Genomic DNA, 26,923 nt, shown 5'->3' with positions numbered 1-26,923 from the left:
TAATGTGGGAGCAGAAATAGACTTTAATGGCGGTAGAAATTACTGTTGGTTGGTCGCAGATGGTCCTGAGACTGAACCCTGCAGAGACTGGCTGACATCCCCCTCCCCCTCCCCCTCCATGCTAAAGACTTAATAAGGGTTTACCTGTGTGTTTGACAACAATTATAACTCCTCCTCCTCGTTATAAACCGATAATGAATGATTGACACACAGCATAATGTAACTAAAATCATATTCAAGGACAGATAAACAAACACACATGAAAAAAAATCTTCTGTTCAAGCCTTTGTGGTTTATTCTTAATAAAAAAAAAAGAAAAATATATCTTAACTCAAGATCCACTTTTTCCATCAGCTTTCAGCAGCATTTCATGGCCTTCATCAGCAGATGGTGTTATAGATATATTATATTAAATATAATATATAACTAATACTGTAGTTTCCTACAGTGAGATAAAATGTATATAGTTTATACAAGTGTATGACTGTGGCGTATTGCTCAGTTTCTTTGTCCTTGTTAACAAACAGCGCCCTCCTGTGGTCATTCTAAGTCACTACACTCAGTGGTTCTTGGAGCAAACTGCATTACAGTCTGTGAATTAAGCTACATGGGAAATTTCAAAATTGTTTTTCGGAAAAAAAAAAGATATTACAACACTACATTAAATTAACTCCAATACTTACACACCCATAACATCCTTATAAATAACAAGATGTTAAACTCGTGATTGCCCAACAAAAACACTTCCACATGTATTGTAAGTTTTAAAATGTTGTGACAGTAACAGTTTTATGCTCTAGTGATACAATAATAGTGATATTAATCATGTGTTTAGTATTTATATTTATTAAACAATTAAAAGGTGGTATAATTTATAATAAATATATAATGTATATAAATTCGACAGACACGTGCACAGACAAAGGGAAACTTTTTTTTACTTTGTTCACCATTTTTTTCTCTCCCTGAACTTTATTGTCTCGAAGCAGGAAGCATGCCGCGGGAAAGCGCAGATAGACTACGCGTCATTTGACGCTTCCAACTCTTGATTGGCTACCAGACGGAGCATATTTGCATCAACGTCGCCGATTGGTCGAAAGCGGGGCGCCAAAGATCACGTGTCTCTGTTTTGGCGCGAAACCGCCGCTCTGTCGTCACTGCTGCGTGTCTGTGTGGAGAGCAGCGGTTACGGCTCTCTGTGTTTCTGCGCCTCGTTATTTTTGCATCTTTTCCTCCAGTTTGACGGTGTTTCAGCATGGATGTCGCCACAGCAGCCGCGGAGAATGCCCGGGAGATGGTCAAGGACGAGTTGGCGGAGAAATGCCAGAAGTTATTCCAGGCTTTCTTGGAGGAGTAAGTCAACCCAGCAACAAGCGTCCGGTTGTCGGGGCCCGAAGCGTCTTAATTCTCGTGTTTCCTAGCGGGGCTCCGGCGCTGTGCTGACCGTGTGTTGTGACTGTGTGTTCAGGTTCCAGACCGGGGACGGGGAGGTGAAGTATGTCCGGGAGGCCGAGGAGCTGATCCGGCCTGAGAGGAACACCCTGCTGGTGAGCTTCACGGACCTGGAGCACTTCAACCAGGAGCTGGCGACCACCATCCAGGAGGAGTACTACAGGTGACGTCACCTCCTCAACACCAGCACCATCAGAGTTTCTTCCCTGTGCAAGATTCTGTTTAGGGGGCCAACCTTAAAGATGATCCATGGAGATGCATCAAACTGTTACACTTTGTTTATTTGTGAAAACCTATAACAAGATAATAATTATAAAAGGTATAAACAATAAGGCAACTTTGTGTCCAAAAATGCAACATATGTAGCATTTTCATGTAAAAAAACAAGAGATAAATTGTAGCTTGGGCGCCCCCTAGTGGCTGCAGGGACCCCCCCCACATGGTCTGCTTGCTCTGAACACCAGTAAAGGTATCTGGTAAAATAAACAGCCAGACTGGTGGAAGTTAACGTGAAGGGATCTGCTTCCAGGGTTTACCCCTTCCTTTGTCGGGCGGTGCGCAACTTTGCTCGGGATCACGGGAACGTTCCCCTCAACAAAGAGTTCTACGTGGCCCTGGAGGATCTGCCCACCAGACACAAGTGAGACCAACATTTCCCGGCTGTAGTAGTCTCAGTAGAAATGTCATATAAAGTGAATTAATCAACTCTTCTCTGTGGGTACTAAAGGATCCGGGAGCTGTCCTCCATGCGTATTGGCACCCTGGTGAGGATCAGTGGTCAGGTCGTCAGGACGCATCCGGTGCACCCTGAACTGGTAAGATATCCTCCAGAGGTGCACCCTTTTATTTATTTATTAATAATAATAATAAAATAACCTCAAGCTTCTCTGTTTGTTATTGTGGCTGCAGGTGAGCGGCACCTTCCTGTGCATGGACTGCCAGGCGCTGGTCAAAGATGTCCCCCAGCAGTTCAAATACTCGCCGCCGACCATCTGCAGGAACCCGGTCTGCAACAACCGCAGCCGCTTCCACCTGGACACGCACAAGTCCAAGTTCATCGACTTCCAGAAGGTGAGCGAGAGTGTGATGGTGTTCATTTTGTCGGCTCTTTTTAAACTTAGTCTTCAAACTGTTCTTTTTTTAAATTGAAGTTTTAGTTTATTGTAAGTCTTGGTGTTTTAAGCTTATTTTAGTCAAAAGAACACAAAATATTATCACCTTGTTTTCGTCTCATAGAAATTTAAGTGTTTTTTTTAACCACTGAGATTATCATTTCAGTCCATCAATACTTATAAAGACTTAAATATATCACCTGTAAGGTTTTTTTTGTTATGTTTTTCTTGCCTGATGAAATATTGAATGACTAAGAATGCTAGTTAATCTGCTATTTTTATAGTGAATCGATGTAACTTGTGATGGTCTGCTATACAACTATACTTAATTGAATTACAGTCTCGTCGCTGTTTAAGGTCTTAAAAAGCTCGTTGATGAATATATTTCTAAATGAACCCCGCTGATTCCATGTCCAGGTGCGTATCCAGGAGACGCAGGCGGAGCTGCCTCGCGGTTCGATCCCGCGCTCCATGGAGATCGTCCTGCGGGCCGAGGCCGTGGAGACGGCTCAGGCCGGAGACCGCTGCGACTTCACCGGCACCCTCATCGTCGTGCCGGACGTCTCGCAGCTCAGCACTCCGGGTATGATCTTGAGCCGTGAAAGCAAGGTCGTAGTCATTTTTTTTAATATATATTTGACACCTCTCGACTGTCCGTGTGGGCGTCGCGTCTTCCAGGCGTGCGAGCGGAGACCAGCACCCGTGTAGCCGGAGGACCTCAGGGCTTCGACGCCGACGGTTTGAGAGGATTGAAAGCTCTGGGAGTCCGAGAGCTTTCGTACAGACTGGCCTTCCTGGCCTGCAACGTGGCCCCGACCAATCCACGAGTAAGAGACATCATAATAATCATAATCATACATACATTTTATACATCACTTTCAAGGTGCTCAAAGACACTGAACCAAATCAGAACAGAACAGAACAAAGCAAACAAGTTTAAAGGTTAAAAGCAAGAGTGAAGAGATGGAAGAGGCGTGCACGTTGCCATAGTAACCGCACCTACAGCTCTGTTCTCACCCAAACCAGCACAACAACAACAACAACAACAACAACAAAAAAAGCTCTAAGCGTGTTTCCTCTCGTTGTAGTTTGGTGGCAAGGAGCTGCGAGACGAGGAGCAGACGGCCGAGAGCATCAAAAGCCAGATGACGGAGAAGGAGTGGGAGAAAGTGTTTGAGATGAGCCAAGACAAGAACTTGTACCACAACCTGTGCACCAGCCTCTTCCCCACCATCCACGGTCAGCACTTCATTCTCCGCCTCTCTCTCTCTCTCTCTTGTTGATGGCTGGTCAAGCTGTGGATTTCTGAGTTAAATGGGGGATGCGTTGATTTGCAGGCAACGACGAGGTGAAGCGCGGCATCCTGCTGATGCTGTTTGGTGGCGTTCCCAAGACGACCATGGAGAGAACGTCGCTGAGAGGAGACGTCAACGTCTGCATCGTCGGAGACCCCAGTACCGCCAAGAGCCAGTTCCTCAAGTATGTGACGCTAATGACCAGTAACTACTCAGACCAGAGGTCCTCAATGTTTTCAGGATTCAGCATTTTGGGAACGTTGAAGATCTCTGACATTGTAATGAATCAGACGTAGGTCTGAATGGTCATTTAACTGTGTGTTTGTGTGTGTGTGTTTGTGTGTGTGTGTTTGTGTGTGTGCAGGCATGTGGAGGAGTTCAGTCCCAGAGCCGTTTACACCAGCGGCAAGGCCAGCACCGCCGCCGGTCTGACGGCGGCCGTGGTCCGAGACGAGGAGTCCCACGAGTTCGTCATCGAGGCCGGCGCTCTGATGCTGGCGGACAACGTGAGCGGGTTTACTGGCCGTAAAGCAGGCGGGTGAAACACAGCCGATGTGGTATTGATGGCTGAGTGTTGTGTTTTATTTCCAGGGTGTGTGTTGCATCGACGAGTTTGACAAGATGGACCTCAAGGACCAGGTGGCCATCCACGAAGCCATGGAACAGCAGACCATCAGCATCACCAAGGCCGGAGTCAAGGTGACGCATTAGAATCACGCAGTAGAGACGTTTTTATTATGATTTATATTATTATAAGACATTCTTATTTTCCCTTCACACAGTGACCTCAAATAGAAAATACAAGTTATTCTTCTTCTCACTCCTTTCCGAGCTGTAAAGAAGAGAAAAAAAACATTTATATTTTGCTTTATGATTTTCATTGCTCTGCAAATATTGCTTGGAATGTCTATTTTGATTTTTGTTGTTGTTTTTCATTCCTATTTTATGTCTTTACTTGTTCAGAACAAATAAACAAATACAAATACAAAATACGTTGGAAAATAATCCAATTATATACTAAAAACTAAAGGTATAAATGTATAAAAACTGTCCCCCGTCTCCTTCAGGCCACCCTGAACGCTCGCACCTCCATCCTGGCCGCCGCCAACCCCGTCGGCGGCCGCTACGACCGCAGCAAGAGCCTGAAGCAGAACGTTAACCTGAGCGCCCCCATCATGAGCCGCTTCGACCTCTTCTTCATCCTGGTGGACGACTGTAATGAGGTACGCCTGTACACCAGGACAGTCCTACCTATTTTCTTTTTTTTTATGTTTTACCTGACGTGGTCTAATGCTGCATGTACATCCATGCGTCTCCCAGGTGACGGACTACGCCATCGCCAGACGCATCGTGGACCTTCACTCCCGCGTAGAGCAATCTGTGGACAGACTGTACTCTCTGGATGAGATCCGCAGATACCTGCTCTTTGCCAGGCAGTTCAAACCCAAGGTGTGTGTCCGCCTGCGCTGATTGTGCACGCATTTCCATCCCTATATCTTCAAATTTGCAATATATCCAGATCTTCTCGGGGCCTATACAAAAAATCCTACTAAACTGCACATATATCATATGTACATATTTGATACCTTTTTAGTTTTTAGTATATATTTGTATTGTATTTGTGTGTGAGACGATAAAAAAACGTGAATCTCCATCACTTTAACAATAGTGATGTGTATTGTGTATGTTCCTCAGATCTCCAGCGAGTCCGAGGAGTTCATCGTCGAGCAGTACAAGCGTCTCCGCCAGCGCGACGGCTCCGGAGGTGTGTCCAAGTCGGCCTGGAGAATAACGGTGCGGCAGCTGGAGAGCATGATCCGCCTCTCCGAGGGCATGGCTCGCATGCACTGCTGTGACGAGGTGCGTACCCGCCAACACTGATTTCCTGTTTGGGAAGCCAAAAATCTATATATCTATTGTAACTTCTCTCAAGCGTCTGACGTACCTTTTGCCTTGCTCTCCGTGTCTTCAGGTGCAGCCCAAACACGTGAAGGAGGCCTTCCGTCTCCTGAACAAATCCATCATCAGAGTGGAGACGCCCGACATCAACCTGGAGCAGGACGACGACATGGAGGAAGAGGAGGAGCAGCAGGAGGACGGTACGCCATTAACGTGACGTCTGCATATTAAAGGGTTTGTATCTGGACTGAAATAAGATTCTGGGTTTTCTCTACCTGCAGGAGGCGCTGTCCCCAATGGTGTGAACGGAGTAAACGGCCACGCGGATGGCGTTAACGGGCACGCCAATGGCATTAACGGACATGTGGACGGTACGAACGGCCACGCCGAGTCTGCCAGCCAACCCAAACCGTCTCTCCGCCTCTCCTTCCCCGAGTACAGGCGCCTCTCCAACCTGCTGGTCCTGCATTTACGCCGCGCCGAAGAAGGTAATGTCCGACTTCCACGCTTGTTTTTGCCCCTTTTTTTTATTATTCAGTCCAACATTTTCCACTGCTTGCCTGTGCTGCAGCTGAGGAAGAGGAGGAGCTGAAGAAAAGCGCGGTGGTCAACTGGTATCTGAAGGAGATCGAGTCGGAGATCGACTCCGAGGAGGAGCTCGTCAATAAGAAGGGTCTGATAGAGAAGGTCCTCCACAGGCTGGTGCACTACGTGAGTCCGACCTCTGCAAACACACGACCTAATCATGTTTAACCCGATGTAACCTAACCACCATGTCTGCTGGATCACAGGATCACATCCTCATCGAGCTGTCTCAGGCCGGCCTGAAGGGCTCCGAATCTGCCAGCACAGAAGAAGAAGTTGTCCTGGTCGTCAACCCCAACTACACCCTGGAAGATTAAACTCCTCCAGCTTCCACGGCTGTTAAATCTCAACCATGAGGTTGATGTCCAAGGTGGAATGCTCATATGTACACGCATACATAACCGTAGCATTGGAGATGTTATTTGACTTGTTTTGTACAGGAGATTCTGGGACCCTTTTTAAGATTAAAAAAACAAAAACAAGGTCTTCGTTAGGCAAACTGACTTTTGTATATATGCTGCTCTCTGTCCTCCAGATGTTTGCTGGTTTCTGTCTGTTTGGCTCCACATCGGAGGAACTGCCCTGAATTGTGTCATTTGCTGTTAACTGTATATTATTGAGGCGTACTTGGCTCTGTGTTTTCATGTTATGTTGTATGTCTTTTGTATAAAATAAAAAAAGAAATTGAGTCGAAGTGAAAAGACATGTTAAATGTTTGATGAATAAAATGTAGAAAAGAAACTGCTTGTTGCTGTTGATGATTTCCTGCAGCATTAAACAAACCCCTTTTTATGTTTTTAAAAGGGACCTTATGGCCAATCATCTTAGTATTTGATACTAATGAAAAAGTATCAATCTCTCCTCAGTGCTTATGACTATCACTGATACCTTATTGAAGTTATCATTTATATCCAGTGTGCCTTGTATGTAGAGAGATCTTATTGTAAGGTTTTCTACGGCACAAATATTCCGTAAATTAATCTTTACAATTTAAAAAAAAAAAAATAAATTGCTGCAGGGTTGCCTAGAAGCGCTACATCGGCGTTGTCCACTAGGTGGCAGCAGTCGGATGTTATGAAGATGCCACTGCGCATGCCCCGACTAACTCAAACAAACATGGCGGCGCCCTACGTGACAGCAGTGAGGACGGTCCTGAAAGGTAAACAATAAATGAATTGACTTTACGGTGTTGTTAGAAAGATACCCGCGTATATTAGTATAATTAGCATCCAAGCTAACGTCCGCAGGTGGAGCCGTTTGTGTAAATGACGTCATTAGCGTCATTTTAATCGTTTTGAACTACCCTCGCTAACTTCGCCACAGAGGCGTCAGAAGTCACACATTGATGGATGAGGATGTTTTTCCCTTTTCCTCCCAGGTGTACACCTTGTTCCCGGCCGGTGGCTCCTTACGCGAACACCGGCAGCGTGTCACTACTTGCGGCTGCGTGCTGCTGCTCAGCATCGGCCGCTCCACGTCTCCCCCGCTGCCTCCAGGACGGAGCCGCAGAGGAGCACCGGTCCGCACAGCGCAGACGACAGGAGAGCCGAGGAGGAAGAGGAGGAGGAGGAAGGTCCTGAATACATCCCCAGGAAGAAGGCGAAGAACCCGATGGTGGTGATTGGCTACGCCTGGTGAGTCTGATAGCAGTGGATCGATGTGGGAACAACGAACGCAAGTTGATAGTGGTTCATTTTAATTATTGGCATAATTGTTAAAGGCGATATTGACAACATTTACAACATCCAACCACTAGATGTCGCACCCCCCCTTCCATTGCGTTCACGTCACATCACAGCTGTTGCTCAAAGCGCATGCGCCCTCATTGGGTTGTCCAGTTCCTCTAATACGCTGTGATAAGATTTTAAAAAGACATATAAATCTGATTGACACGGTTTACGAAACTGTCCAAAGACTCTTGACGCCTGACTACGCAGAGATACCACGTGATACCAACGTTGTTATTCTATTGGCTCACAAGCCTTGCTAGAAGCGCAGCTACGTCACACAGGTGAACAAAACATTAATTACGGACCGACAGCATTTTTTTTAAATGATTAATTTAAAATAAAAAAATAAAAAACTTTGATTCTGCACTTTTCTAAAAGCTCTGTGGATGTATTTTTATGTATTTTTTTAATTATTCGTTTCCATAAAAATGTCAATATGACCTTTAAAAATACATGTTTTTATTTATGTATATTTATTTTTTAGTTATATATGAATGACACCTTTTTCTACTTTTTTTTTGCATTCCCACCCAATATTCTCTCTCAGTACTATATGTGGACGGTTTCTTTACACTTGGCATAATATATTTGTTGCCCACTGATAAAAATAATCTACCCCCCCATGCAGGATGATAGGCCTGCCCACGGGTATCATCGGCTTCCTGCTGGCCAAGAGAGAAGTGGACAAGAACCGGCTGAAGCAGCTGAAGGTTCGACAGAGGATGAACAAATCGAACGAGGGGGAATACGAAGGGAGTCGGTACCACCGTAACGCACAGGACGTCAAACTGGACCAATGATGTCGGTAGAGACGGTGACTCCGCTACATCGCAGCACTGATTACAGAAGAGATGAGCGCCAGTTTAAAACATCCAGCGCCTCTCAGGACTATTTCTTTCTTGAGGCAGAAAATCTGGTAAGGGATTAACATGCTTGTGATGAGACTTCAATCAGAAGAGTTTTGGGGGGTTTTTTTGCACATGAACAGTGTAATATAAAGAGTTGAGTTTGATGACTGATCACATATTTATGTTCTATGAATGTAATAAAGGAAAATATATGTACAAACACAAACAAGAGTCATGAATGGACAACATTGAAACTCTCAAATACAAATGTTTATTTGATGAGAAAAGGCATTTTTCTCATCATTAATATGTATATTTACAACACAAACCCCACTGTGACCATCTCTGCTGCACATTCAGAATGTCTGCCTCTGGGTTGAATGTAACTCTGGTCAGCAGCGGACCGGCTGAGTGGGGTTGATCATTAGAGCTTTTTGGACACATCAGCTGGAACTCATTGACTTTCAGGAATGTTCCCATTATTTAATACCACGGCATTGATTGAGAAAACCCACCCTGCTTGGCACTCAGTGTCTGACCCTGATCTGACTGTAACGCAAACATATAGAAACGGGCACAATACTATAAAAACATGTGGAGTACAACACTGTACTTCTTTAAAGCAAAGAAGGTCTATTCTCAGAAACAGTCATTTTGAAGGCACTGTAGTGTTGTAGAATGCTTCGTTACAAAATAGCATCAATTAATTAACTGCCAATTATTAAAAATAATTGCCTGACGTTTAACAATCAGAATTCATTGGGAAGTAGCTAATAATTCACGTCCTAAATCATGACATTTATCTACCTTATGTGAAAATTAAAAACTATCAAAATTGTATTTTATTAACCAAATATTGTGGTATTGCAAATGGGCCCCCAGTTCATGAATAACAGTACATACATCTACATGCAGAGAAAAATGTTGACCCCGTCTGCTCTCACTGCTTTAATAAATGTTGCAGCTGGCATTTCAGTGTATATAGGTATTTCATTTTGTAGTATGAATATTCTTGTTAAGCCACCGATAAGTTGCTTAATGCAGAGATATTATAGGCAAATATTAATTTCTGAAAAAGTGCATTTATTCTGTGCATAGGATAAACCCACGACAAAATCTCAAATTCAGCCCTTAAACATTTCCACCGGAGTACATCATGATTTTATAAATGTTTTCTGATTCGGCTTGAAAACAAAGCAAAGAGGGATGCGGGTTTTTTTCTGGGGAAAAAAAAGCACTGAATGATTTTGCAGGTTTACTCATTTGGTCGAAGCGCCGATAATTTGCAGCAGGAAGAGGAAGATCTGGACGATGTCGACGTAGATGGAGAGCGCTGCGAAGACGTACTCCTCTGGACTGATGGAGTGCTTCCTGTTGCCGATCAGCAGCTGCGTGTGGTACGCTAGGAACTACGACGACAAGCAAGAAAACATTCAGAACTGGAAGTTGTTGGGGATACATGAAGTAATACCACAAATGGAGGGGGGGGGAGTGAAATTGCGGACACTCACCATTGTGAATACTATGGCTCCCATAGCTGCATAAAGCATGTGAAGCCAGAGCATCTGCAACAACACACATTCATTACAATGATGGAAACTTGAAAAGGTCATCAGGTTGTCTTAGTTCACGTCAGTCATAACTCACATATTTGAATGACAGCACGATGGTTGTGATGATGCCGGTGACGAACATCACGATCCCAAGCACGCAGAAAAGGCCCTGGCACTTTGTGAAGTCCACCTAGAAAACAGACCGGTTAATTAATACACGCGTGACCACACAAATACACACTCGCTCGCACACCCCACCTTTGTCTGGAAGCAGAAGACGGTGACGGAGATGCAGACGACGGCGGTGATCCCCAGAGCCAGAAAGACTGCTTTTGTATTATAGTAACTAAAAACAAAGAGCAACAGGCGGTTAGGCCTGTTGGAAACGGACTGGATGTTTGCATGCGACCACATGGACTGCACAAGGTAATTTTACCTGGAAATGGTTCCTGTCATGTAGGACAAAGCCAGGGTCTGTTTGAAAAAACAAAACAGTCATGTAAGAGACCTCCATCATCGAGAACATCTCTGATTATAATCTATAAAAAAGGCTGCACCAAAAATCCACGGAAAAAAGGGAAGGACCCCTTAAACCAATTACTTGTTTCATCACTTTTTTCGACATACTTAACGATGAACTTTTTTCATCACTTTTTTCAACATACTTTACAATGACTTTTTTCATCACTTTTTCCGACATACTTTACGATGACTTTTTTCTAGATAATTTACAATGACGTTTTTCATAATTTTTTTTTAACATACTTACTATGACTTTTCTCATCAGTTTTTCCGACATACTTTACGATGACTTTTTTCATCACTTTTTTTGACATACTTTATGATGACTTTTTTTGGCATAATTTACGATGACTTTTTTCATTATTTTTTCCCGACATACTTTACGATTACTTTTTTCATCACTTTTTTCGACATACTTTAAGATGACTTTTTTCCGACATCATTTACAATGACTTTTTCATAATTTTTTCAACATACTTTACTATGACTTTTTCATTATTTTTTCCCGACATACTTTACGATGAATTTTTTCATCACTTTTTCCGACATACTTTACGATTACTTTTTTCATCACTTTTTTCAACATACTTTACGATTACTTTTTTCATCACTTTTTTCAACATACTTTACGATTACTTTTTTCAACATAATTTACAATGACATTTTTCATAATTTTTTTAACATACTTACTATGACTTTTCTCATCACTTTCTCAGACATACTTAACGATGAACTTTTTTCATCACTTTTTTCGATATCATTTAAGATGACTTTTTTCATAATTTTTTCAACATACTTTACTATGACTTTTTCATTATTTTTTCCCGACATACTTTACGATGATTTTTTCCGACATCATTTCCATCACTTTTTTCGACATACTTCACGATGACTTTTTCCGACATCATTTACAATGACTTTTTTCATTATTTTTTCAACATACTTTACTATGACTTTTTTCATAATTTTTTTCAACATACTTTACTATGACTTTTTTCATTATTTTTTCCCGACATACTTTACGATGACTTTTTTCATCACTTTTTTTGACATACTTTACGATGACTTTTTTCATCACTTTTTTTTTTACATACTTTACGATGACTTTTTCCGACATCATTTACGATGACTTTTTCATAATTTTTTCGACATACTTTACTATGACTTTTTCATTATTTTTTCCCCGACATACTTTACAATTACTTTTTTCATCACTTTTTTCGACATACTTTACGATGACTTTTTCCGACATCATTTACAATGACTTTTTTCATAATTTTTTCAACATACTTTACTATGACTTTTTCATTATTTTTTCGCGACATACTTTACGATGAATTTTTTCATCACTTTTTCCGACATACTTTACGATTACTTTTTTCATAATTTTTTCAACATACTTACTATGACTTTTCTCATCACTTTCTCAGACATACTTAACGATGAACTTTTTTCATCACTTTTTTCGATATCATTTAAGATGACTTTTTTCCGACATCATTTACGGTGACTTTTTTCATTATTTTTTTCAACATACTTTACTATGACTTTTTTCATTATTTTTTCCCGACATACTTTACGATGACTTTTTTCATCACTTTTTTTGACATACTTTACGATGACTTTTTTCATCACTTTTTTTTTTACATACTTTACGATGACTTTTTCCGACATCATTTACGATGACTTTTTCATTATTTTTTCCCCGACATACTTTACAATTACTTTTTTCATCACTTTTTTCGACATACTTTACGATGACTTTTTCCGACATCATTTACGATGACTTTTTTCATAATTTTTTCAACATACTTTACTATGACTTTTTCATTATTTTTTCCCGACATACTTTACAATGAATTTTTTCATCACTTTTTCCGACATACTTTACGATTACTTTTTTCATAATTTTTTCAACATACTTACTATGACTTTTCTCATCACTTTCTCAGACATACTTAACGATGAACTTTTTTCATCACTTTTTTCGATATCATTTAAGATGACTTTTTTCCGACATCATTTACGATGACTTTTTCATAATTTTTTCAACATACTTTACTATGACTTTTTCATTATTTTTTCCCGACATACTTTACGATGAATTTTTTCATCACTTTTTCCGACATACTTTACGATGACTTTTTTCATCACTTTTTCCGACATACTTAACGATTAACTTTTTTCATCACTTTTTTCAACATACTTTACGATGACTTTTTTCTAGATAATTTACAATGACGTTTTTCATAATTTTTTTTTAACATACTTACTATGAATTTTCTCATCAGTTTTTCCGACATACTTTACGATGACTTTTTTCATCACTTTTTTTGACATACTTTATGATGACTTTTTCATCACTTTTTTCGACATACTTTAAGATTACTTTTTTCCGACATCATTTACGATGACTTTTTCATAATTTTTTCAACATACTTTACTATGACTTTTTCATTATTTTTTCCCGACATACTTTACGATGAATTTTTTCATCACTTTTTCCAACATACTTTACGATTACTTTTTTCATCACTTTTTTCAACATACTTTACGATGACTTTTTTCAACATAATTTACAATGACATTTTTCATAATTTTTTTAACATACTTACTATGACTTTTCTCATCACTTTCTCAGACATACTTAACGATGAACTTTTTTCATCACTTTTTTCGATATCATTTAAGATTACTTTTTTCATAATTTTTTCAACATACTTTACTATGACTTTTTCATAATTTTTTCCCCGACATACTTTACAATGACTTTTTTCATCACTTTTTTCAACATACTTTACGATGACTTTTTCCGACATCATTTAGATGTCTTTTTTCATAATTTTTTCAACATAATTTACTATGACTTTTTTCATTATTTTTTCCCCGACATACTTTACAATCACTTTTTTCATCACTTTTTTCAACATACTTTACGATGACTTTTTTCTAGATAATTTACAATGACGTTTTTCATAACTTTTTTTTTAACATACTTACTATGACTTTTCTCATCACTTTTTCCGACATACTTAACGATTAACTTTTTTCATCACTTTTTTCAACATACTTTACGATGACTTTTTCCGACATCATTTACGATGTCTTTTTTCATAATTTTTTCAACATAATTTACTATGACTTTTTTCATTATTTTTCCCGACATACTTTACAATGACTTTTTTCATCACTTTTTCCGACATACTTTACGATGACTTTTTTCATCACTCTTTTTGACATACTTTACGATGACTTTTTCCGACATCATTTACGATGACTTTTTCATAATTTTTTCAACATACTTTACTATGACTTTTTCATTATTTTTTCCCGATATACTTTACAATGACTTTTTTCATCACTTTTTTTGACATAATTTACGATGACTTTTTTCATCACTTTTTCCGACATACTTTATGACTTTTTTCATCACTTTTTCCGACATACTTTACAATTACTTTTTTCATCACTTTTTCCGACATACTTAACAATGACTTTTTCCGACATTTACAATGACGTTTTTCATAATTTTTTTTAACATACTTACTATGACTTTTCTCATGACTTTTTCCGACATACTTTACGATGACTTTTTTCATCACTTTTTCCGACATACTTAACGATTAACTTTTTTCATCACTTTTTTCAGCATACTTTACGATGACTTTTTTCTAGATAATTTACAATGACGTTTTTCATAACTTTTTTTTTAACATACTTACTATGACTTTTCTCATCACTTTTTCCGACATACTTAACGATTAACTTTTTTCATCACTTTTTTCAACATACTTTACGATGACTTTTTCCGACATCATTTACGATGTCTTTTTTCATCACTTTTTCCGACATACTTAACGATTAACTTTTTTCATCACTTTTTTCAACATACTTTACGATGACTTTTTTCTAGATAATTTACAATGACGTTTTTCATAACTTTTTTTTTAACATACTTACTATGAATTTTCTCATCAGTTTTTCCGACATACTTTACGATGACTTCTTTCATCACTTTTTTTGACATACTTTATGATGACTTTTTTCATCACTTTTTTTGGCATAATTTACGATGACTTTTTTCATTATTTTTTCCCGACATACTTTACGATTACTTTTTTCATCACTTTTTCCGACATACTTTACGATGACTTTTTTCATCACTCTTTTTGACATACTTTACGATGACTTTTTCCGACATCATTTACGATGACTTTTTCATAATTTTTTCAACATACTTTACTATGACTTTTTCATTATTTTTTCCCGATATACTTTACAATGACTTTTTTCATCACTTTTTTTGACATAATTTACGATGACTTTTTTCATCACTTTTTCCGACATACTTTATGACTTTTTTCATCACTTTTTCCGACATACTTTACAATTACTTTTTTCATCACTTTTTCCGACATACTTAACAATGACTTTTTCCGACATTTACAATGACGTTTTTCATAATTTTTTTTAACATACTTACTATGACTTTTCTCATGACTTTTTCCGACATACTTTACGATGACTTTTTTCATCACTTTTTCCGACATACTTAACGATTAACTTTTTTCATCACTTTTTTCAACATACTTTACGATGACTTTTTTCTAGATAATTTACAATGACGTTTTTCATAACTTTTTTTTTAACATACTTACTATGACTTTTCTCATCACTTTTTCCGACATACTTAACGATTAACTTTTTTCATCACTTTTTTCAACATACTTTACGATGACTTTTTCCGACATCATTTACGATGTCTTTTTTCATCACTTTTTCCGACATACTTAACGATTAACTTTTTTCATCACTTTTTTCAACATACTTTACGATGACTTTTTTCTAGATAATTTACAATGACGTTTTTCATAACTTTTTTTTTAACATACTTACTATGAATTTTCTCATCAGTTTTTCCGACATACTTTACGATGACTTCTTTCATCACTTTTTTTGACATACTTTATGATGACTTTTTTCATCACTTTTTTTGGCATAATTTACGATGACTTTTTTCATTATTTTTTCCCGACATACTTTACGATTACTTTTTTCATCACTTTTTTTGACATACTTTATGATGACTTTTTTCATCACTTTTTTCGACATACTTTAAGATTACTTTTTTCCGACATCATTTACGATGACTTTTTCATAATTTTTTCAACATACTTTACTATGACTTTTCTCATCACTTTTTCCGACATACTTAACGATTAACTTTTTTCATCACTTTTTTCAACATACTTTACGATGACTTTTTTCTAGATAATTTACAATGACGTTTTTCATAACTTTTTTTTTAACATACTTACTATGACTTTTCTCATCACTTTTTCCGACATACTTAACGATTAACTTTTTTCATCACTTTTTTCAACATACTTTACGATGACTTTTTCCGACATCATTTACGATGTCTTTTTTCATAATTTTTTCAACATAATTTACTATGACTTTTTTCATTATTTTTCCCGACATACTTTACAATGACTTTTTTCATCACTTTTTCCGACATACTTTACGATGACTTTTTTCATCAATCTTTTTGACATACTTTACGATGACTTTTTCCGACATCATTTACGATGACTTTTTCATAATTTTTTCAACATACTTTACTATGACTTTTTCATTATTTTTTCCCGATATACTTTACAATGACTTTTTTCATCACTTTTTTTGACATAATTTACGATGACTTTTTTCATCACTTTTTCCGACATACTTTATGACTTTTTTCATCACTTTTTCCGACATACTTTACAATTACTTTTTTCATCACTTTTTCCGACATACTTAACAATGACTTTTTCCGACATTTACAATGACGTTTTTCATAATTTTTTTTAACATACTTACTATGACTTTTCTCATGACTTTTTCCGACATACTTTACGATGACTTTTTTCATCACTTTTTCCGACATACTTAACGATTAACTTTTTTCATCACTTTTTTCAACATACTTTACGATGACTTTTTCCGACATCATTTACGATGTCTTTTTTCATCACTTTTTCCGACATACTTAACGATGACTTTTTCCGACATCATTTACGATGTCTTTTTTCATCACTTTTTCCGACATACTTAACGATTAACTTTTTTCATCACTTTTTTCAACATACTTTACGATGACTTTTTTCTAGATAATTTACAATGACGTTTTTCATCATTTTTTTTTAACATACTTACTATGAATTTTCTCATCAGTTTTTCCGACATACTTTACGATGACTTTTTTCTAGATAATTTACAATGACGTTTTTCATAACTTTTTTTTTAACATACTTACTATGACTTTTCTCATCACTTTTTCCGACATACTTAACGATTAACTTTTTTCATCACTTTTTTCAACATACTTTACGATGACTTTTTTCTAGATAATTTACAATGACGTTTTTCATAACTTTTTTTTTAACATACTTACTATGAATTTTCTCATCAGTTTTTCCGACATACTTTACGATGACTTCTTTCATCACTTTTTTTGACATACTTTATGATGACTTTTTTCATCACTTTTTTTGGCATAATTTACGATGACTTTTTTCATTATTTTTTCCCGACATACTTTACGATTACTTTTTTCATCACTTTTTCCGACATACTTTACGATGACTTTTTTCATCACTCTTTTTGACATACTTTACGATGACTTTTTCCGACATCATTTACGATGACTTTTTCATAATTTTTTCAACATACTTTACTATGACTTTTTCATTATTTTTTCCCGATATACTTTACAATGACTTTTTTCATCACTTTTTTTGACATAATTTACGATGACTTTTTTCATCACTTTTTCCGACATACTTTATGACTTTTTTCATCACTTTTTCCGACATACTTTACAATTACTTTTTTCATCACTTTTTCCGACATACTTAACAATGACTTTTTCCGACATTTACAATGACGTTTTTCATAATTTTTTTTAACATACTTACTATGACTTTTCTCATGACTTTTTCCGACATACTTTACGATGACTTTTTTCATCACTTTTTCCGACATACTTAACGATTAACTTTTTTCATCACTTTTTTCAACATACTTTACGATGACTTTTTTCTAGATAATTTACAATGACGTTTTTCATAACTTTTTTTTTAACATACTTACTATGACTTTTCTCATCACTTTTTCCGACATACTTAACGATTAACTTTTTTCATCACTTTTTTCAACATACTTTACGATGACTTTTTCCGACATCATTTACGATGTCTTTTTTCATCACTTTTTCCGACATACTTAACGATTAACTTTTTTCATCACTTTTTTCAACATACTTTACGATGACTTTTTTCTAGATAATTTACAATGACGTTTTTCATAACTTTTTTTTTAACATACTTACTATGAATTTTCTCATCAGTTTTTCCGACATACTTTACGATGACTTCTTTCATCACTTTTTTTGACATACTTTATGATGACTTTTTTCATCACTTTTTTTGGCATAATTTACGATGACTTTTTTCATTATTTTTTCCCGACATACTTTACGATTACTTTTTTCATCACTTTTTTTGACATACTTTATGATGACTTTTTTCATCACTTTTTTCGACATACTTTAAGATTACTTTTTTCCGACATCATTTACGATGACTTTTTCATAATTTTTTCAACATACTTTACTATGACTTTTCTCATCACTTTTTCCGACATACTTAACGATTAACTTTTTTCATCACTTTTTTCAACATACTTTACGATGACTTTTTTCTAGATAATTTACAATGACGTTTTTCATAACTTTTTTTTTAACATACTTACTATGACTTTTCTCATCACTTTTTCCGACATACTTAACGATTAACTTTTTTCATCACTTTTTTCAACATACTTTACGATGACTTTTTCCGACATCATTTACGATGTCTTTTTTCATAATTTTTTCAACATAATTTACTATGACTTTTTTCATTATTTTTCCCGACATACTTTACAATGACTTTTTTCATCACTTTTTCCGACATACTTTACGATGACTTTTTTCATCAATCTTTTTGACATACTTTACGATGACTTTTTCCGACATCATTTACGATGACTTTTTCATAATTTTTTCAACATACTTTACTATGACTTTTTCATTATTTTTTCCCGATATACTTTACAATGACTTTTTTCATCACTTTTTTTGACATAATTTACGATGACTTTTTTCATCACTTTTTCCGACATACTTTATGACTTTTTTCATCACTTTTTCCGACATACTTTACAATTACTTTTTTCATCACTTTTTCCGACATACTTAACAATGACTTTTTCCGACATTTACAATGACGTTTTTCATAATTTTTTTTAACATACTTACTATGACTTTTCTCATGACTTTTTCCGACATACTTTACGATGACTTTTTTCATCACTTTTTCCGACATACTTAACGATTAACTTTTTTCATCACTTTTTTCAACATACTTTACGATGACTTTTTCCGACATCATTTACGATGTCTTTTTTCATCACTTTTTCCGACATACTTAACGATGACTTTTTCCGACATCATTTACGATGTCTTTTTTCATCACTTTTTCCGACATACTTAACGATTAACTTTTTTCATCACTTTTTTCAACATACTTTACGATGACTTTTTTCTAGATAATTTACAATGACGTTTTTCATCATTTTTTTTTAACATACTTACTATGAATTTTCTCATCAGTTTTTCCGACATACTTTACGATGACTTTTTTCTAGATAATTTACAATGACGTTTTTCATAACTTTTTTTTTAACATACTTACTATGACTTTTCTCATCACTTTTTCCGACATACTTAACGATTAACTTTTTTCATCACTTTTTTCAACATACTTTACGATGACTTTTTCCGACATCATTTACGATGTCTTTTTTCATAATTTTTTCAACATAATTTACTATGACTTTTTTCATTATTTTTCCCGACATACTTTACAATGACTTTTTTCATCACTTTTTCCGACATACTTTACGATGACTTTTTTCATCACTCTTTTTGACATACTTTACGATGACTTTTTCCGACATCATTTACGATGACTTTTTCATAATTTTTTCAACATACTTTACTATGACTTTTTCATTATTTTTTCCCGATATACTTTACAATCTCTTTTTTCATCACTTTTTTTGACATAATTTACGATGACTTTTTTCATCACTTTTTCCGACATACTTTATGACTTTTTTCATCACTTTTTCCGACATACTTTACAATTACTTTTTTCATCACTTTTTCCGACATACTTAACAATGACTTTTTCCGACATTTACAATGACGTTTTTCATAATTTTTTTTAACATACTTACTATGACTTTTCTCATGACTTTTTCCGACATACTTTACGATGACTTTTTTCATCACTTTTTCCGACATACTTAACGATTAACTTTTTTCATCACTTTTTTCAACATACTTTACGATGACTTTTTTCTAGATAATTTACAATGACGTTTTTCATAACTTTTTTTTTAACATACTTACTATGACTTTTCTCATCACTTTTTCCGACATACTTAACGATTAACTTTTTTCATCACTTTTTTCAACATACTTTACGATGACTTTTTCCGACATACTTTACGATGACTTTTTTCATCACTTTTTCCGACATACTTAACGATTAACTTTTTTCATCACTTTTTTCAACATACTTTACGATGACTTTTTTCTAGATAATTTACAATGACGTTTTTCATAATTTTTTTTTAACATACTTACTATGACTTTTCTCATCAGTTTTTCCGACATACTTTACGATTAACTTTTTTATATAAAGTAAAGGCAAAAGTCATAAAAAGTCTATGATGTGTGGGAAAAAGGTGAACAAAAAAATCATAAAAAAAATCATAGTATAGCATGTCGAAAAAAGTCATCGTAAAGGACTTCAAAAAAATTATTAAAAATGTCATATATATATATATGTCGGAAAAAAGTTGTTTGAAAAAGTTGTTCAAAAGAGTCATGGTCTAGCATGTTGAAGAAAAGTAAAAAAAAAAGTCATAGTAAGTTGGAAAAAAGTCATAGTGTAGTATGTCGGAAAAATGTAAACAACAAAAAGTCATAGTATAGTATTTGGAAAAAAGTTGCATAAAAAGTAATTGTAAATGCCGAAAAAAGTTGTTTGAAAAAGTCAGTATAGCTCGTCGGAAAATGTCATCATATAGTATGTCGAAAAAAATCATAGTCTAAGGCATCTTGCAAACGCAGCCTGAGTCATGTCTGGTGACTCACTTCAAACCAACGTTGAGATAATTCTAGCATAGATGATTAAAACTAAAACCATGTCAATGAAGTTTTCCAAGAATAGACTTGATCCAAGTCCAGGAAACTGACAACCATAATGCGTCTCGATTTCCTGCCTCACAGGATGATCGTAATTAATCTCACTTACGAAGATCGACAGCAGTATGATGTTCCATGGGAACTTCCTCCTACAAAGAGAGGGTGATTACAATTTAAACAAATATTCTTTATACAAATATTGTTTATACAACTGAGAGGTCCCACTCACCGGGGGCCTTTACAGCAGACCAGCACGATATGGACGATGAAATACACAGCACTAAAACAACAAAATACAGTTATTAACATTCTCCACCTTTCATTTTGATTCCTATGTATAACTTTTAAAAAAGGCACACAGGGAGGCTTACTATGATGTCCAGTAGATCGCTTGGTTTCGCTGTACGAAGACTCTGACAGGTTGCCTGCAGAGGAACAGAGGCAGATTTAACAACGTGACATACGCAGACACACAAACAGAAGCAGAAACACACAACGGTGTGTACTCACACAAATGTGAACACGGCCACGATGGCTGTGGTGACGAGGAGCTGAGCCGCCAAAATCAAATACACCTGAAACACATCCAGAAAGGGACATTACACACCGCCAGGACTGTGTTTGCTCCATGACTCACTTGCAAATACACGACGGACACAATGCATTGTGGTTTCACCTTTCTGATGAAGGCATGGCGAATGCTCACGCTGTCCCAGTTGCTGCCGCGAGCCGCAAACTCATCATCTGTCATCGGCAGAAATAATGATCACTGAACACAAAGAGCTCACCTCTCCCCAAATAAGGGAATACGAGAGATCATGACATCAGAAGTTTAAAAAAAACGTGTGTCTTACCAGAGCTCATGATATCCGACGGCATGGTAGGTGGCATCATAGGGGGCATGGGAGGGGGACTAGGGTAGCCGGCTCCTGGAGGCCCACCGGGGTAGCCGGCTCCTGGAGGCCCACCGGGGTGAGGCTGTCCTGGGTATGCGCTGGGAGGATAGCCCCCTGGGTCCCCTTGATACAGAGGGGCGTTTGGACCAGCGGGGTAGGGAGCAGAGGGTTGGCCTGGCTGGGGCCCACCAAAGCCTGGGAAGCCGTACGCAGGGGGTGGTGGGTAATTCCCACCCTGGGGTGCATACATAGGGCCCCGGGAGTCTTCATACCCTGGAGGGTAGTCTGACCTGGACATTTCGCCTGTGAGGAGGGAAGTTGGAGAAAATACATCACATTTATTATAAATATATATCAGTATAATGTCATTAAACAGTCATATATGTGTTCCTTTTCCTTCTCTTGCAGGACATTAACAGCTGACGAGCATCACCTGAGCCTGATGTGGCTCCAGGTAGAAAAGAAACACATACACACATGTTTACACAACCGACCTTCCGCATTTGTTTGGTTCATTTTGATTCATTATTGAAATAAATCTGTCGATTTACAACATTTCACTCGTCCGGTCTCCCATTCCTGCCTTTGAGCCGGGCTGTGACATGTGTATAGGGTCATATGTCACCAAACAGTCAAAATATGTCATAAAATATGCCACAAATAAAGTCATAATATAATATGCCATAAAAGAATGTCACTAAAAAAGCTTACATAGTGGAAACCCTGCGATGTGATCATTGGTATGTTAGTTGTTCCGAATGATTTTCTTTCTTTTTTGGGCTGTTTTTGCCTTTTTTATGAATTATTTTATTTTAAGGTTATTCCTCCACGGCTTATTTTGGACTTGAGTTGTTATTATAGAATGCCAGAATTTTTAAAAAAAAATGTATAGAATTCCCCCCAGAAAGTCATAAAATGTTAGATTTTCTTAGAAATGTCTTAAAAAACATAGTTTCGTAGGACATAAAACTAGACTTACTGCCTCTTGTTACAACATCACAAAAGGAACTGAGCCTCCATACTAAAAAAGTCAGACATGTGTTTCTAAGTAAGCTCCTTTTTTTTTTTTTTTACTCACTTTAATTGTTCACTGGGGCTTTTTAGGGGAATACACACAGTGGAGGAATTTAAGAGCTGGCAGCCGCTTCGTGCTGCCATGACATCACATCCAGAGCACCAAGCAACAGGACAGAAAACACACCAAATGGAAAACAGTGCTTCAGTGTATCTGCAGTGAAAACGGAGCCGATCGCCTCTTTGGACTGTGAGACAGCCGGTTACCAGGCGTGAGCTCCGATGGTGTTCGATACAAGGGTGTAACTCTTCTGTAGGAAAGTTCACATATAAGGAAACGGTGTCACAGTGGACAGACCGGCTGTACCGAGATATAGGTTTCATCATCGGAATCATCCTCACCACCCATTCAGTAATAAAACATCCCCATCATGGCAGATGAGTGAAAAAAAGAGCCTGATTGTAAAAATACAGGATGTAAAAATTGCATTTTATTGATCCTATATTAAAGCAGCGAGAGTTGTGATGTGTCTATGTTTGTCTAGGCAATAGAATACTCTTGGAAGAGGGAAAAACAACATGCACAGATGCTGGGTGAGATCTCTGCAGAATGGTGAGTGCAAAACAAAGATATACTCCTTGGCAGGGCGGTGCCCACGAAGGATTTAACCATCTATCTGTAACAAATGAATTACCCCCCTGAAGGTCACCATATTAGGCGTTGTTGGTTCTTCACAAAACTGCAGAAGTAAATATTCTAATAATTCTCATCACCATCTGGTCCATTTGCAGAAGTGAGTCATGTACAAAAGGTTAAAAGGTTACATACTACAAAAGTTATAATTTTCCATTCCAGATCTTATCATTTATTTTCATCTAATTTCAGATAATAATCGATTCCAGTAAGTGTGGATATAAGTAAATCACAATTAGTCTGGCGAGGATAATCGTGACACCAGATGTTTATATCGTCCCGTACCTTCCAAACCCAGTCATCATCATCATCCGTGTTTGTTAAGTAATGCACCCCACAACACTGTACCAATCTGACCAACTACTTCCTCAAATGTGTCTTTTCAACATCAGTGACATCACAGGCAGCAAGCCAAGCCTGTCATGTGTGACCGCATGATGATCTGGAAAACTTCATAAAAGGCAACGGCAGGAACCGGTTTGACTCTGCTTTGCATTTTTGCGTTGTAACAATCTTCCTGTATTTGGCCTTTGTCGTTGCTCTTGTACATCCGTTTTCTGATGTTCAAACGTTTAAACTGGCAGATTAATCAATAATAAAAAATAAAACGCTAGCTTTCCAGACCTATGATAGCTTATTAAAAATAGCAACAAAGTACATTTTGACAACAGTTCTGTCACCAAATCGTGATGAAGAAGTTCCAATAAAATGAAAGTTTTAAATGGAGGTACAAGCTCAATTCAACACACATTATTCTGACATGTGACAAGGAAGCGTCCGTGTCAACGGGCTGACTGAAAACTGAATGAATGGACCAAGAGACGCGGCATTACCCACGACAAACACTGGTTATCAAAAATGGGAAGGCCCGGAGTTCTGTGGGAAGTTCAAATACGTGTGATGAAGGTGCTCTTTGGTAGGGAATACTAGAGAGAAGGTCAGAGGCACTCTTCTGGCAAAAACTTAAAAAGGCCTTTAAAATCTTAGAAGCAGCCAGTAGATTAGAACCCAGCTCGATATTAACATGGAAGATTCAAGATTCATGATTCAATTTATCATCATGTACTTGGTCGCAATGCAAGCATTCGTAAGTAATGACATTCTAGTTTCAAACTCAACTTTTGAAAAAGCAGCAGTAAAAGTACAGCAGTCACAAATAAAATAAAGTAAAATAAAATAGATTTAAAATAACGCTACAATTCTAAGCATAAATTGTAGATGATAAAAATTGTTAGAATGACTTTCAGTGCAAGAGTCCGAGATGTAAACGGATGTGAAAAGTAAACAGCAGACAGAAATGTAAACAGTATATGGAATGTAAACGCTTAGTCTAAGGATTTTACAATGATATAGCCATCTAACTTAAAAAGGCTTTTAGTGCCTCGGACCTTCGTTCTTTCTGGACCGACTTTGTTATATTTACTCTAGTTTCTAGTATAGTTTCTAGTAATAGAATTGTGATGTACGAGGAGTCATGGGAAGTGAGTGAGCGTTGAGTTGGACCACATCAGACCTGGGTCTTTCAAAACCTGCTAATACTCAGGCCCTGTCGATGCATGTCACAACTAGCCTCGGGCTAACATGCTAAACCGGTAAGTCGGGTTGGAGAAAGGGCTCTCAATATTACAATAGACACAAAAAATTGGTTTAATTTAAACAATTTACTTCTCAAGCTGAACTTCCAAAATTCCATCTTAAATCTATGGTAAAATACTAGTTTTGTCTGATCTATATGACAAAGTTAAGTTGACTTTAATAATAATAATAAACTTAATTTTAATAGCACCGTTCATAACATAAAATGCAGCTCAAAGTGATTTTGAAAAACAACAGGTATTAAAACAAAGCAAGGAAAAAATAAAATAAATAAATGAATTGAATGAAAAAAGTAGGACTAATATGAGTAAAACAAGTTCATAATGCTAAAAACGGTTTGTTTTTCTTAATTTGTTTACAAGTATATTCAATAGTAATAACAGTAAAAGTGACAAACAAAAGCAGGAATTAATTTAAAAAATATATAAACAGACATTGGTTGTCTGATGTGTGCTGGGAATCATTCATTTTCACCTTATTAACAACAATTTTATAATATGATCCAAAAAGAAAATTATTATTGAGTGGATTATTTCAAGCAGATCATTTTGTATCACGTCTGACTGGGCCCAGTTATTAAACATAGAGCTATAATTATTGCTGGTGGTTACACCTGTGATTTTCCCTGGTGTGACGAGTCAACATGTCTGGCCTGAATATAAAAGCCTGTTCCTGGGTTGAAGCTCGGTGGAACTGTATCTGCTGCAGCTTGAGAGGCGGTGCAGGAACACAAACAACCCCAGTGTTTGCAGTTTCCACAATCAGGAAGGGAAAAAAAACAACATGCACCATCACAGTTAACCCTCTATTTCAGTGAGCAAAGTTCACAGGGCAAGCAGTCACCAGTTTAACCGTTAAACTTAGTTTTAACGGTGAGATGGCTGTTTTTAACAGACTCCACCCTCAGATCACACGTTAAAACACATTTGTTTTCCCTTTTTTCCAGGTGAGTACCTGAAGGACACACGCGTTACTGCTGATCGACCATCAGAGAACACACATTGAACATGGGATGGATTTAAACGGATTAAAATGAGATCTGTTTACCAAATGAAGAGATTCCAGCGAGATGAACAGCCTGGTCGGAATATCTCCCAGCGGGGGAAATGGAAAAAAGACTTCCTGTGTCGAGTCACACCTCCTCAGATAACCTCCCCCCTCTCCAGGAAAATCAATAATAAAATCCCAAAGTGGTGGAGATTCAGGTAAACGGGTTAATGTGACGTAGCTCCGCGGCGCGTCGTTCCTGTCGCGCTGCTCGTGGAGAACATTTCCTGGCTTGAAGGCGGCGAGCAGCAGGGTGGAGTCCGGAGGAATCTGCATCACACAGGGCGTGTGCGTGTTTGTATAACAAGGCCCGGCGCGTTCAAGTGACTCATTTTTATGCCAACAAGCACGTCTCGGGTTACTGAATATTACAGATA

At 37.2% G+C, this 26,923-nt stretch overlaps 4 protein-coding genes across 5 annotated transcripts in view; 3 read left to right on the top strand and 1 right to left on the bottom strand.

Moving 5' to 3' along the window:
* The window catches only part of pecr (peroxisomal trans-2-enoyl-CoA reductase), a 90,761-nt gene that overhangs the window by 20,430 nt on the left and 43,408 nt on the right, over positions 1–26,923 (top strand). The window lies entirely within an intron of this gene.
* On the top strand, positions 1,165–6,802 carry mcm6 (minichromosome maintenance complex component 6). Of its 2 annotated transcripts, none has more exons than XM_084008691.1 (18): positions 1,165–1,353; positions 1,469–1,615; positions 1,982–2,092; positions 2,180–2,267; positions 2,362–2,523; positions 2,982–3,147; positions 3,243–3,391; positions 3,653–3,803; positions 3,902–4,043; positions 4,224–4,365; positions 4,451–4,558; positions 4,927–5,082; positions 5,180–5,308; positions 5,555–5,719; positions 5,832–5,958; positions 6,043–6,246; positions 6,330–6,469; positions 6,550–6,802. In XM_084008691.1, exons 1-18 carry the CDS (start codon positions 1,256–1,258, stop codon positions 6,658–6,660), a joined length of 2,496 nt encoding a protein of 831 aa, XP_083864817.1. In that variant the 5' UTR covers positions 1,165–1,255; the 3' UTR covers positions 6,661–6,802. The 2 variants fall into 2 exon arrangements, with proteins under 2 accessions (XP_083864817.1, XP_083864816.1); XM_084008690.1 differs by having other exon boundaries at positions 6,040–6,246.
* On the top strand, positions 7,425–9,704 carry LOC311012903 (uncharacterized protein). Its single transcript, XM_084008709.1, has 3 exons — positions 7,425–7,502; positions 7,722–7,977; positions 8,702–9,704. Exons 1-3 carry the CDS (start codon positions 7,436–7,438, stop codon positions 8,871–8,873), a joined length of 495 nt encoding a protein of 164 aa, XP_083864835.1. The 5' UTR covers positions 7,425–7,435; the 3' UTR covers positions 8,874–9,704.
* Positions 9,170–26,809, bottom strand: LOC311012897 (protein lifeguard 3-like). Its single transcript, XM_084008700.1, has 12 exons — positions 26,547–26,809; positions 22,154–22,498; positions 21,976–22,043; positions 21,810–21,874; positions 21,671–21,724; positions 21,529–21,579; positions 21,409–21,448; positions 10,911–10,948; positions 10,733–10,820; positions 10,569–10,664; positions 10,433–10,486; positions 9,170–10,330 (listed from the first exon to the last, which is right to left on the bottom strand). The coding sequence occupies exons 2-12, from the start codon at positions 22,491–22,493 to the stop codon at positions 10,181–10,183; spliced, it is 1,044 nt and encodes a 347-aa protein (XP_083864826.1). The 5' UTR covers positions 22,494–22,498; positions 26,547–26,809; the 3' UTR covers positions 9,170–10,180.

This window comes from Eutrigla gurnardus (assembly GCF_963514095.1).
Source record: "Eutrigla gurnardus genome assembly, chromosome: 4".
Taxonomy (NCBI): Eukaryota; Metazoa; Chordata; class Actinopteri; order Perciformes; family Triglidae; genus Eutrigla; species Eutrigla gurnardus.
This window is presented reverse-complemented; position numbering and strand designations above follow the sequence as displayed.